Source organism: Ciona intestinalis, chromosome 4 (assembly GCF_000224145.3).
Source record: "Ciona intestinalis chromosome 4, KH, whole genome shotgun sequence".
Classification (NCBI taxonomy): domain Eukaryota; kingdom Metazoa; phylum Chordata; class Ascidiacea; order Phlebobranchia; family Cionidae; genus Ciona; species Ciona intestinalis.
In genome coordinates, this window is record NC_020169.2 from 5,491,193 (window position 1) to 5,504,771 (window position 13,579).

The 13,579-nt window shown below is 39.1% G+C and overlaps 1 protein-coding gene across 3 annotated transcripts in view; it reads left to right on the top strand.

The window, feature by feature from the left end:
• Positions 1 to 13,329, top strand: part of LOC100186792 (ADAMTS-like protein 1) — a 49,260-nt gene extending 35,931 nt beyond the window's left edge. For 2 of the 3 annotated variants that reach the window (XM_026834147.1, XM_026834149.1), the window contains 17 exons: positions 763 to 792; positions 2,451 to 2,604; positions 2,671 to 2,800; positions 3,164 to 3,354; positions 3,789 to 4,282; positions 4,574 to 4,748; positions 5,102 to 5,318; positions 5,685 to 5,941; positions 7,031 to 7,213; positions 8,355 to 8,474; positions 9,416 to 9,631; positions 9,937 to 10,120; positions 10,280 to 10,487; positions 10,550 to 10,671; positions 11,586 to 11,797; positions 12,183 to 12,215; positions 12,702 to 13,329. In XM_026834147.1, the coding sequence (XP_026689948.1) occupies positions 763 to 792; positions 2,451 to 2,604; positions 2,671 to 2,800; positions 3,164 to 3,354; positions 3,789 to 4,282; positions 4,574 to 4,748; positions 5,102 to 5,318; positions 5,685 to 5,941; positions 7,031 to 7,213; positions 8,355 to 8,474; positions 9,416 to 9,631; positions 9,937 to 10,120; positions 10,280 to 10,487; positions 10,550 to 10,671; positions 11,586 to 11,797; positions 12,183 to 12,215; positions 12,702 to 12,796 (3,021 nt within the window). In that variant the 3' untranslated portion in view covers positions 12,797 to 13,329. Of the gene's footprint in view, positions 1 to 14; positions 159 to 612; positions 793 to 2,450; positions 2,605 to 2,670; positions 2,801 to 3,163; positions 3,355 to 3,788; positions 4,283 to 4,573; positions 4,749 to 5,101; positions 5,319 to 5,684; positions 5,942 to 7,030; positions 7,214 to 8,354; positions 8,475 to 9,415; positions 9,632 to 9,936; positions 10,121 to 10,279; positions 10,488 to 10,549; positions 10,672 to 11,585; positions 11,798 to 12,182; positions 12,216 to 12,701 lie in introns of all 3 variants that reach the window. The other variant, XM_026834148.1, reaches the window with a different exon arrangement.
• Positions 13,330 to 13,579: the final 250 nt, after the last annotated feature.

Sequence of the window (13,579 nt, forward strand, 5' to 3'; positions counted from 1 at the left end):
TGGAGTGTCGGTACATGCCTGAAGGTGTAGACCAGTCTCATGCATCACGGGGGGAGCCCAGACCCGACCTGATGTGCCCATCTCCCGAACCAGAATCTGAAACATCATGTTCATTGGTAGCATGCTCCCCGGAATGGGTCCCGGAACCTTGGACTAAAGTAAGTAATGTGTACATGAATACATGCGGTAGCACCCTGGGTGGTGTATATGGTAGGGTGGGGGGAGATGGGACACCTTTTCGTTTGGTTTTTCTTTCCATTTGGTAGTAAACAAAGAACATTCAATGAAGTATATGACCGTATCCTCACGACTTCCACAGACCGTTGTTAATTGTTTAGAACACGATCAGGCAATTTGGATATTATGTGCTAAAGGTGTTCCATCTCCCCCCCCACCCTACTATGTAAATTTATTCGGTAGCAGCCTGGGTGTTGGGGTAATGCGCCAACTCAACGGCCTACATCCCAGGTCCCATGGCTAGCCACACTGTTGAGGCTTCAATAAATGGAATTTAATAAAAGAAGATCTTGGACTCAACATCGCTACAATCGCTACAAACTCAAATTTCTCTTTAAATGCTGTCCCTTTAATCCCACTTCTCTTTCACTACAGTGTAGTAGAACATGCGGGCGAGGTGAACAGGAGAGGGAGCTAATGTGCATGCAGAGGTTGGGGACTGGAGAAACTGTGCAAGTGTCCAAGGAATATTGCTCAAGGAAAAAGCCAAGTACTAAAAGAAGTTGCGGGTTGAGACATTGTCCAGCAAGATATATTGTACGCCCGTGGTCACGGGTGAGTACGTGTTGCATATTACTGGGGGACACCTTTTCATTATATTTTTTCTCCCCGTGTATAGTAGTAAACGAAGAACATTCGAGGAATTATAAAATCTCCTATAGACTGTTGTTAATCGTTTAAAACACGATTAAGATATTTGGATATTATGTGCTAAAGGTGACCCGTCTATTCCCACCCTACCAACTGTGGGTATAGAACGGGTACTGTTAGCAAATAAAATCCAAGATTTCCTATTCATGGTTTTAATAGTTGACAATGAACGATCTTTTAATAGTGGTGGGGATACGATTATATAATTCTGTAAATAGTCTTTGTTTACTACCAAATGGGACGAGAAAAGCGGTTTAAAAATACATTGTCTTACTTTAACCTATATATATATTATTTTGTTGCGCAGACAACACACGTTTTCAGTAATATCTGCATCGTATGAAGTATATTTGTACACAGGTGGTCTGTACGATAAACCACACGAGTAGTTAAAGATAAAATGTTTTAAACGATAAACTTATTAATTGCTAATGTCCTGCTCTGTCATATGAGACTGCTGAAAAATAGGTCACGCCACGGCGCAGGTAAATATGCTCGTTAAGTTCAAAGTAAAGTTTTATAGGTGAGTCCCCCAGGTAGAATACGGTTGTTTGCTGAGCAGTAAACATCGTTTTATTTCCGGTGTCAATCTTATGTACGAAGTATAACGTTTCACCCAGTATACTGTAACTAGCAATTTAGTAGGGTGGGGGAGATGGGACAACTTTTCATTCTATTTTCTCGTACCATTTGGTAGTAAACAAAGAAAATTTAAATATTTATAAAAACGTATCATCACGACTCCTATAGACCGTTGTTAATTGTATAAAACATGATCGGGATATTTGGATATTATGAGCTAAAGGTGTTCCGTCTTTCCTACAGTACTATATAAACAGTCGGCTAATATATAGTTTATAATTCACATAGCCGCATACAAAGAGTCATGACTTATTCGTGGCGCTGTGCCACCAAGGTTGAGTTGACACTAGATATATGTACACCTGGTTCGTTGTAGGGTTTACTTACCTTCCCTTGTTAGTTTAAGTTAACCCGACACGTCGACAGTTGAAAGGCCTAAAGTTTGATAATCGAGATTCAGTGATCGTATGTTTGCCCTCGCACTTGTGGCCAAACAAGGCACCGTTGTCGCTCAAAGACTAGAGCCTTGACCGCCTGTTTGCTTGGTTCACATAACCTCGCTTATCTTTACGATTAAGCCAATGTCACTAATTTGTCCAAAAGATAGGGCGGCCTGTGACCGCGAGTCTCGCAGGTGGCGCAAGCACGTTCGTCAAATAGTGACAGATGACAGCACGTCGCGGGCATGGATGCTTAATCTGTGTGCAAATGACTTTAAAGCCAGTGTGGCTTCTGGCTTCCGAAAAGTGAACAATAAATTCTCATGATCGACTATCAAAACCACTTTGAAGTCGAACTTTTAGAGGTTTTAGAGCACGCCAGGTAAATTTGCACAAAACCTCGGCTAAGCCGGGTTTATTGGCCGAGCCATTTCCTGCGAGGGCGGGCTCGCCTTAAGCATAATCGTCGTCAAATTTGCAGTTCTTACGAACAAAGCTTCGTTTTCCTTCACTTGACCAAACTTCCTTAAAACGTTACAGTGCCCCCCGCGTTGTGGGAAGAGTCAGAGCATCCGTAAGCACGCCTGCGTTCAGCTCCTTGCCGGGAAAACAAAACCTGTTATTGTGGATTTACGAAGATGCTCAAAACAACGACGCCCAATCACCAGGAAGCCATGCAATAACCCCGCATGCCGTAAGTCTTATTTCCCCAGAGGCCAGTCAACCACGTCATCCCCATTAACACCAATTTTTCCCTCAGCTTCTATCAGAAAAAGTCCGGACCCGGTATTTGTACAAACCACAAAAGAAGCCAAGGTTCGGCTACAGGTCGGAACCACAGCTTCAATATTTCCTAAAACGACCGTGATCGTCCGGTGTAAAACTGACAGGTATGTACGTACAGCGTGTATCTAAATAATCATTTTTTTGGGAAGTTCAAAACCTGAGTGTTATATTTTGCGCATGTTAACCAATCACCATTTATGTGACTTGTTTGTGGTTACTTTTTACTATAGATTAAATATTTCTAAATAAACATAGCAGTAAAACATTAAAGTAGTATACATATAGGCTGCATATAGGGAATGTGTTTAAAACTACCTGGCCAGCTTTGCGGTTATTCTTAAGTACAGCAAATGAAGCGTATAGGAGCGCACTTGAATAAACAGAGAATTCCGCCTCGTATGCTTTCTAACCGCCAATTAGAAAATTACATTAATTACGGTTTCTAAATGCCGGCGCTTTTCTCATAGATTCCGTAAGCAGAACCTTGTATGGAAGTACCATGGTAGGCCTATCACCAGCAGGCATGGGCACCTATCTATCCTAAAGGATGGCTCACTGAGGATCCTGCGTGTAGCAAAACCTGATGAGGGCGTTTACGTTTGCATGGCAGGAGTCGTAAGGGCAAATTTTGTCTTGAAGATCATAACAAACGATACAGGTATGAAAAACTCTGATATAAATTCGGCTTTGCCAAATTTATGTGGAGAATATAGTAGGTTGGGGTGGGATGACCCATGTTTTCATTATCTGTTATTCCTTCGTTTGGTAGTAAACAAAGACTTTTCACAGAATTATATAGCCGTGTCCTCACGACGTTAAAAGGCGTTACTAATTGTTAAAAACACAATTACGAAGTATGTAAATTATATGCTAACGGTATCTATCGTACCCCATAGCACTAAGTTTTATAGTAGGGTGGGGGAAGACAGGATATCTTTAGCACATAATATCCAAATATCCTGATCGTGGTGAAAACAATTAACAACGGTCTTTGGAAGTCGTGAGGATACGTTTTTATAATTCTTTGAAAGTTCTTTGTTTACTACCAAATTGGACGAGAAAATACATTTCTAAGTAGGTTTAATTTTACAGACGATGCGACTCCACCCCCAAGAAATTTCTTCCCAATCACGCATTATCCACGACGGGAAACTGGTCCCAGGGTTTATTTAAAACAACCTAGCCAACGTAGACTCAAACCTATAACGCACATCGATAACATAGACGACAATGAAAGGGACTTAGGAACCACAACAAGTCGATTTGATTTCCCACGTACAGTGGCAATGGCACCCAGAGATCCTCTACCTCCAGTATTAAAAATACCTGAGCTCTCCTACGGCATACAACAACTAGCAATTGAACGAGTGGAACCTCGTAGTAGTAGACGGCCATCCTTGTCTGTATCTCCTGTTAACATACAGCGAGACCAGCAAGCACCAGATGTAGTTAACATCCCAAGCGAACCGCTAAGCCCTGAGTTTCAAATTCGAACCCCTAGTTTTCCAGAACCAACTTCTGAAGAGGATTTGGCATTACACAGGTTCCTGATGCAACAGGCGAACTTAGAAACTCCTGATGTTCACGTGAGTTTTCGGTTTCTACTATATATGTGGCTGAAATCTAATTGGGAACAATGGATGAAAGCCAGAGTTGTCCCAATTCTTATAAATGTTACGATACGTAATCACTTTTCAGGATATTTGATGAATGTAATATGTCTTTACATTATTTTCATTTAAAACATTTTTATTTTTATTACATTATTTTAATTCGCACATTGAAATTGTTATAACGACTTCGTCACACTCCCACAAGAATAAATAAGTTACATTCATTCATTTATTCAATTAAATATTTTTTTTTTCTGTTTTTAGCTCTTGGAGAAATTTCAGAGAACCCCATCATCGTTGCTTCCAACATCTGTAGAAGATGACGACCTTCCGTTTCCGTTTCGTGAAACCGAGATCGCAGTTGACAACCAAAGGAGCAGGAGTGGGATTCGAAGCGTGGATAACACTGCTGTGGTGAAGGCTATAGGCGGACTTGGAGGTAAGATACAGCGTTTGGTGTTGATAATAAAAAAAAATAAAACTGTGCAGATGGTATATATTTATGAAACAAAGAGTTCGTGAATGTGTTTTACGTACATCCCCACGCGTTGGGCAGTGACAGTCGTTTTAACACGGGTGTTCTGTTTCACATACATTGTGCCCGGTTACGAGTAACCAAATGTTTTGTTTTAATGTATGGCTGACGATTAAGACAACTCAGCGAAAGCTGGAGCAATTGCCGCTAAGTGTCTTTTCTAATGATACATAAGCCTGCAACGGTGGTAGCGTCAAGCCTCTAACCAAACTATAACCAGCCGATCGTAAACTAATTAAAGCCAAACTTTATCACAGAACGGCCTCGAAATATGCATCGGCCATCTATTATTACCCAACCAACGGTTGCACCGCGGCAGTTAGAACGAGAAGTAATCGTCTACGTAGGTGGCAACGTCATTGTTTCCGAAATAACAGAGGTCATCACGATCCTATGCGAGGCAACCGGTGATCCTGTGCCTCATATAAGCTGGTATAGAGACAATACACCTTTACCGGCCGCAAATAACCGAAGGTGGGACATCGACCAAATCCTTTAAACAGTAATATTTACCCTTTTAAGCTTTCTTACTAATTTTCTGCAAATCGTTGATCAAATTGAAACCAAAATCGACGGCTGATTAAATAGTTCATTATCACAAGTTTAGAAGAAATAGACAACACTTATATAACGCGGTGTGTAATTGTAAAATATATTCCGTACCCCTGTCAGATATAAGAGCTTCCATAGTTGGAAATTGCTTTAGGATTTGTTTTTAACCTAACAAAGGATTTTTAACAACTTATCACGTGAAAAGGTGTCAAATAATTATCATTGATATTCATAACATTATATCTAACTCTTTAAACCACCTGTAAACTTTCAATTTCATCATACCAGGCAGTACGTGTTAGAAGACAACGCTTTCCGTATCATCCATCCCGAAGCTTCCGACACTGGTTCCTACGTTTGTGTTGCTTCTAATATGTATGGGAACGATTCAAAGACAACCCCACTAACCGTGACTCAAAAACCTCGAATCTTGTCAACCATCGACTCATTAGAAGACTTCGAGTCAGATGTCATTGAAGCGACCATAGGTTCGGATATTCGGGCAAAGCTTGGCGCAAGAATAAGGCTTCGGTGTCCTACTGCAGGTATTATGATTTAAAGGTATCAGTAGGGTGGGGGGAGATGGGACACCTTTACCTCTATTTTTTCGCCCCGTTTAGTAGTAAACAAAGATCTTTCAATTTTAAACAATTAAAACGCTTTTAGAGTCGTGAGAATACAGTTTTATAAAACTTTAAATTTTCTTTTCTTATACTACCAAATGTGACGAGAAAATAGAATAAAAAGGTGTCCCATCTCCCCCCACCCTAATATATAGTGGTCTGTATAAAAAATATTTTCTGATGCGCTCCAAGTAAATTATTCGTAAATTAAGTTATAAAGTTTGGAAACTACGTTAGACTTGTATCAAATTCACGTAGGTCTTACATTATTTTGCACAGACATTCAACCATAAACGTTCACTAAAATATGGTTGGGTGGGTTTAGAATAAGATGATCCTATTTTTATTCTCTATTGTTGTCCAATGTGGAAGTAAACATTTTTTACAGAATTATATAGTAGGATGGGGAAAGATGGGACACTTTTTTATTCTATTTTCTCGTCCCATTTAGTAGTAAACAAAGAACATTCAAAGAAACTATATCCTCATGACCCTCATAGACCGTTGTTAATTGTTTAAAACACGATCAGGATATTGAGATATTATGTGCTAAAGGTGTCCCGTTTTTCCCCACCCTACTATATAACCGTAATATCACGATCCTAAAGGTGTGTTGTTAATTCTTAAAAACACGATTTGAAAATATAGGATGTTTGGTGTTTGCGGTATCCACTTTAGCTCAACTTACTATATATCTATGTATGCGATCTCTTGTATATAATCTGTCTGGATCTAGAAATTTAACATAGTGCGGGTTTTGTTTTGACTCACAAAAACATAGCTTGACATATTTTCCAACTATTTTTGAAGAATGCGTTTAAAAACCACGAAATGCCTTTCGAAAATATAATGTAGCTTTAAAATTTACACCACCGGTATAATCTTTCCTGCAGTTTAAACAATAGAGTTAAATTTCCTAAACAGCTTTCCGTTTATTAGCATTATACTCACGTCAGTTGAAGCCTTTACACATAGCAAGTCACTTAACCGTAAAATTGTTTACCGTAATAGGTTTTCCGGAGCCTTACGTGGATTGGAAAAAGGACGGCCCAGGCTTGTTACAAAATTCGAACGTGCTCACAGACAACACACTTGAAATATTCCCAGCTCGTAAAGCCGACCAAGGCATCTTCTCATGCGAGGCATCCAATCCTGCTGGCAGCGATTATCAAGCTTCCTCTTTAGTATTAGTCGGTAAGTGTTAAAGGGACGATTTTTTACTCCAACAGTTCCATTTTACGCGATTTTTTTTAGAAGTTGTTACTTTTTTTGAAATTTTACCTTTTTCCACATTTGAGCATCTGTATCTATATAAACATTTCCATTTTTCGTTGATATGCCAAACGTCATGCCCACACTTAATGGTAAAACTAGGACAGTGCAATTTATTCTAACCATAGCTTATAGTGATATAGTAGATTCGGATGAAATTATCTATGTTTTCTATTTTGTTTTATTCGATAGTAAACCAAGAATATCTACAGAATTATATAACTGTATCCTCGCGACTCTGAAATAGCGCTGTTAAAATTGTTAAAATCTTGAATTTGAAACTCAAGTATTATCTGTAACCTTCATATTCATCTTACCCCACAATACTGTATATACTTACCTATACGATAAAGGTATTGTAAAGGGGGCTAAAGCATGGCCAGATGTTTCCATTATAGGCAAAAAATGGAATAAGACATTGCGCAGATATACAGATTATAAAAGGTTAAGTAATTCGCCGAAATAGTTAATACAAGGATCCTGTGTCGCAATCACTTCACAGAATACATTAAACAAATAATAATTGCTTCGTATTATCCATTAGCAATTATTTGCTCACCGTCTACTCGATGTATTAAGCTAATATTATGCACTGTTAAAGTTAAACCATTGACCTATATGCTTGTTTTACGCAATGTTTCTCACATATAGTAGGACGGGGGAAGATGGACAACTTTAGTACATAATATACAAATATCCCGATCGTGTTTTAAACAATTAACAACGGTCTATAAAAGTCGTGAGTATACAGTTTTTATAATTCTCTAAATGCTCTTTGTTTAGCCTACTACAAAATGACAGGTGAAAATTAAACGAAAAGGTGTCCCCTCTTTCCACACCACAGTAGGATGGGAGAAGATGGGACACTTTTTTATCTATTTTCTCGTCCCATTTAGTAGTAAACCAAGAACATTCAAAGACATATGAAACTATGTTCTCGTGACTCCCATAGACCGTTGTTAATTGTTTAAAACACGATCAGGATATCTGGATATTATGTGCTGAAGGTGTCCCATCTTCCCCCAACCAACTATATATGCTAATACTTTACATTACCTGACAGACCCACCACATTTGGACGATTTGAACACCAAGGCAAACATCGATGGTTTACCTGAGTTATTGCTCACCACAACTGACACGCAGCAATATAATGTTAAAGTCAACAGTGCTGTTATGATGGGTGGGTGAACATAATTACATTGTAAGCTTTAAAAACCGCGCTACTAACTTATATTCGCTGGGAGTATTAGTTCTCCGTTACGATATTGCTTCCACGGTAAGCTGTTATGCCGCAAAGGGGCTGAGAAATATGTTGCACGGTATTTCTAATTTTGGCCATCAAGGAAATATATTTTAAAACTAGATTTTCCATAAAAGGGTGAACTGTCTCGTACACTTCAACTGTATAAAGTTTCGGGTGCACTGGCACAGTTTTATTGAAGCCCGCCCTTAAAAGGCCAAAGTAAATTGCATTGGTGGCGGTAGGATTTAATGGCTTATTCGCTTTGTGGAACTTTCATTTTATATTGTTTGCCGTCTGAACGTCGCACTATTTATTCACTGGCTTAAGTGGCTGGGTCTGTCGATTTATTTAGCTGGCAGCGCGCATGTAGTCCCCCTTGAACTTCGTGGGTCAGTGTACGGTTTCCTCTTCTGACTTTCTGTGGATCGCGCGGTCGCCCTTCAAGTTATGGCAATTGGTGGGCAGTGGGGCAATTTCACTGCCCGATGTGTCAACACCCGCATTTACATTACCCATGAAAGTAGTTGATCGACCTCAACCGCAAAGAGGCGCGTGATGCCTCCGCGTAAGGAAGGATAATCCTGCGCTCCGAGCGCGATTACTCCCTTTCCCAGCTATTTATCCACCGTTGAGTAGGATATAAGGCCGCTATTATTTGCTCACAGGAAAGCGGTGCTGGCAACAATGCGGGTATGTTTTCCCGTGAACAATTATGCTCTGAGAGCGCGGCTAATGCCTCGCATAAAACTTGACAAAGGTTACATAGGCCCCACAAAATTTGCCTGTCTGTCTCGGCGTTCATTTCAGATTAGACTAAGAATAGCCGCTGTTTAAATATTATGACGTAACCTAATAAACAAACACCGTCTGTTCTCCAGGGTGCCCTGTAAAAGGATTTCCAGAACCGAGAGTAACCTGGTCCTTTAACAACACTTCTATATTCGAGTTGGGCACGACTTTGGACTACCAACTTATGGACCAAATGAAAATCTTACAAATCCCAAACGCCGACTCAAACACAGAAGGGACATATACTTGTCATGCAATCAATGACGGAGGCAATCTTACAACAAGTTTACGTCTCAGCCTTGTAGGTAAGAAAACCGGGAAAGTGAAAAGTTTAGTAGTGGATTTACAGCCACGTTTTATTCGAAACTTTTCGTATTTTTTACCCACAATGTGTGTTTCAATGACTATAATGTTGATGCTAGTTCCTCTTCGCTGGTTTAGTTAATCTGATCCTTTTTACTATAGCCCAAATGGATGTCTCAATTTTGGATTATACTATATTTAGACGTTCGCCCACGCATTGAGTGTAATTTTATCGAATTACGTTCATTTAATTACCCTCGACGCGACTTTAATTATTTCCTTTGGTCAATCATTCCATTAATTACAGTTTACTCGTACGAGTACGGGGAGCATACACCATGTAGCGCATCGTGTGGGGACAACGGGTTACAATACAGACGGCTTATGTGCATGGAGGATGGGGTTAAAGAGGTGGACGAATGGTATTGCATTGGAGTAACGAAACCCAATGTATATATGGAACCTTGTGGAAGACGAGACTGTCCACCAAGGTAATGTATTGAAACTTTAAACAACCAAGTGGTATCTTTTGTGTTGAAATTACAAGAGACTTTTAACATTTTGGGGGGGTGAGATTCTGTGCAAACTTCTGTTCGCTTTTTTGTGTGAAAATCGTAATTTTTTTGAATCTAAAGAATTATTCAACGTAGATTTTTGGCTGGTCGCTGGGGCACATGCTCTGCTACGTGTGGAAACGGCACGAGGACTCGGGCGCTCGGATGCGGAATATTAATGGCAGATGGAAGCACGCGAGAGGTCGCCGTTGAGTTTTGTGGGGTGAACGAGACACGACCTATTACATCAGAGACTTGCTACGCAGAACGGTGTCCGTGGTGGCAACCTCGGCCGTGGAGAAGGGTAAGTCAAAATGTGTGGGCTAGATCAAACAGCTAAACATAACAACGACCTATTGTGTACAGTGTAGCCGAAAATGCATCGGGAGGGGTATGAGTGTAAGAACGCGACGGATTCTTTGTGTATCTGGCAACGGTACCACCATAGAGAGGCGTTCTGCTTGTAAACACTTGCCGAAACCTAGAAGGTGGGTTGGTTTGGCAATGTTATGTTATACGTGCATTCGTATAGTAGGGTGGGGAAGATGGGACACCTTTTCATTCTATTTTCTCGTCCCATTTGGTAGAAAAAAAGTACATTCAAAGAAACATAGAACCGTATCCTCACAAACCCCATAGAGCATAGACCATTGTTAATTGATTAAATTTGGATATTATATTTCAAAGGTGTTCACTCTTCCCCATCCTAACTATATAAGTTTACATGGCATGCTACAAGAAATGTTTATTGCGAACTTCCAATGCTGGTTTAAATTTTTGCCACTTTTAATCAAAAGTAGCTTTGTATTACGAGAGAACGGATATTTGAAGTAATTCAATCTTGTTATTGGGCTTAGCTTAATCCTTGCACGACGATATTGGCCGAAATTTGATGCCAAGTTTGAGCCGTGCGGTCTTGTATAAGTAATGCGACTAAGGCCGACAGTTCCTTGAATAGGAAATAAACCTCACATACGCATTACAACTTATTATTTTGCTCGAATCCAGCTGTTTGTAAGCTTGTTCTGTTATTTAAAAACGTATATGTATCTGCTTGTTTATGCCAGAGATTGACAATTGCCCAATTTTACGATTTAGGCCAGAGTTAGGGTAATGTACCAACTCTTGCCTAAATCACCAGTTTCATAGCATGGCACGTGTGAACCCTTACATAAATAGAATTGGCAAACCAATTTGAAATCTCATTCAGCAATTGCAGTATAAATCTTTGTGAGACGCTAAATTGAGTGACTAAATTGAATTAAACTGAACAACCTTGGGTGTTTGGCAAATTTTTGCTTACCCAATGACCCCACCCATATAATAGAAACCTCCCTAAGCATTATCTAATTTTGCATGATGGCAACAGCATCGAGTATAAGAAGTTCTTTTAACTAACCAGACGCATGCTTTGCCCGAATGCTCGCTGTAAGCCAATATGGGTTGCTAGTACTTGGTCAGTATGTTCGAAACGATGCGGCGGGGATGGGATTCGAACCCGGATCCTCAACTGCGTATACAAGGGAAGGAGAAGACAACCTGCAGGCTCTTTATGTTCATCACGGCATCGACCCCTCGTTTCCATTCCTTGCAATAGGTCCCAATGCCACGAAGGTAAAATTTATGGAATAAGTTTTAGTACTTCTCTTTTTACCCACAACATTGTTATAACGACTGTTGTTTTATGCTATTGAATACTACTCCAATCTTCGTTACTGTGACCGAAGAGACAAATTAATTAATGAATGTAACTACTTGTGTGCAAGGCAATGACAGTCATTATAATATGGGTGTTCTGTTTCATACCCCTCGTGCCAGCTTATCAGTTACCATGTAAATCTTCTCTCTCTTGTTGCCATATACACGGCAAACACTACTCAATTGTTAAAAATACAATCAGGATTTGGATGTTATGTGCTAAAGGTGTCTTATCTTTCACCACAAGGCTACAGTACTATATGTTTTGATGTATTTTTGACAGACTTGTTTTTACTTTCAGGTCAGAACAGTTTGGGATCCCACAATACAACAGGTGAGATACTGCTATAAATATACTATGTTAGGACGTTGCATTTAGTGTGATTTAATAAATCTTCTTAAGTTTCTAATTCCCTCTCTTTGCTGTTTTTATACATTTAATATTTTCAACTGTATTTGAAAAGAAAAATACCAATTATTTTATGCTTTGTAATGATATATAAATTTAGGTTATAGTACAGTGGGACGAGACACCTTAAGCACATACTATCTAAACATCCTGATCGTATTTTAAACAATAAACAACAGTATAATGGAGTCGTGAGGATATGGTTTTATAATTCTTTGAATGTTCATTGTTTACTAATGGGTCGAGAAAAAAGATTGATAAGATGTCCCATTTTTTCCCACCCTACCATATTTTATGTGCGGTTCATGTAATATTACCTGAGATTTATGTAATGTTTTATAAATATATATAATGTTATGTAAGTTTTATTATGTAAAGCAAGGTTTTAATTCGATATATTTTAACCTTCAGTTCCATGCGTCAACAAATCCCCATCGTGCCGTTATGTGAGAAGAAAAGGACTCTGCTTATATTACAAACGAATTTGTTGCCAGACTTGCAGCTAATCCCATCTAAAAAACGCATATGCGATTTACCCTCAACGACGTCGAGATATGGATACCATGCAGCATCGACGGACGAAAACAGTATAAGTAGATGTTTAGGCTTAACATGTGAATCAAAACAAAAACAAAGTTCAGAATATTTGATAAAAAAAGCATCAGCCGCATCATATGGCCGACGCTGTCCCCATTTGCAGTTGCTTTCAATCATATTTCAAAACCCTAACACTGATCCATTGTGACTTGCACTTACCATTGGGGAGCTGCATTAAAACGCTACACCAAGCTTAAAAGCAGATGCATTGACATTCCTTATTTCTTATTGGTCTCTTCTTATTCCTGCAACGCTTCTTCGTAAGTTTTAGTTTCTCTTTGTAAGAGCGCCTTCTTCATTATTTTGTATATTTGTTTTCAATGCGGTTTTAACGCAAATATAGTTCCTGTATTTCTCACTAGGTTTCATGCTCGTGTGTTTTAAATTATGGCTGACAATTGTTTTACTACACACCGATTCAAATAAAACTGAGAAAAAACAAGTGTTATCTTCTAAGTATTTATCCTGATATGTTAGTACTTTTTCTCATGTATACGAGTAGCCTACATGAGAAAAATTATGAAATATTTCATGTACTGATATACATGAGAAAAAATATGAAAAATCTCATGTACTAATATACATCAGAAAAAATATAAAAAATCTCATGAACCAGTATACATGAAAAAAATATGAAAAATCTCATGTACTAATATACATCAGAAAAAATATGAAAAATTTCAGGTACCCGT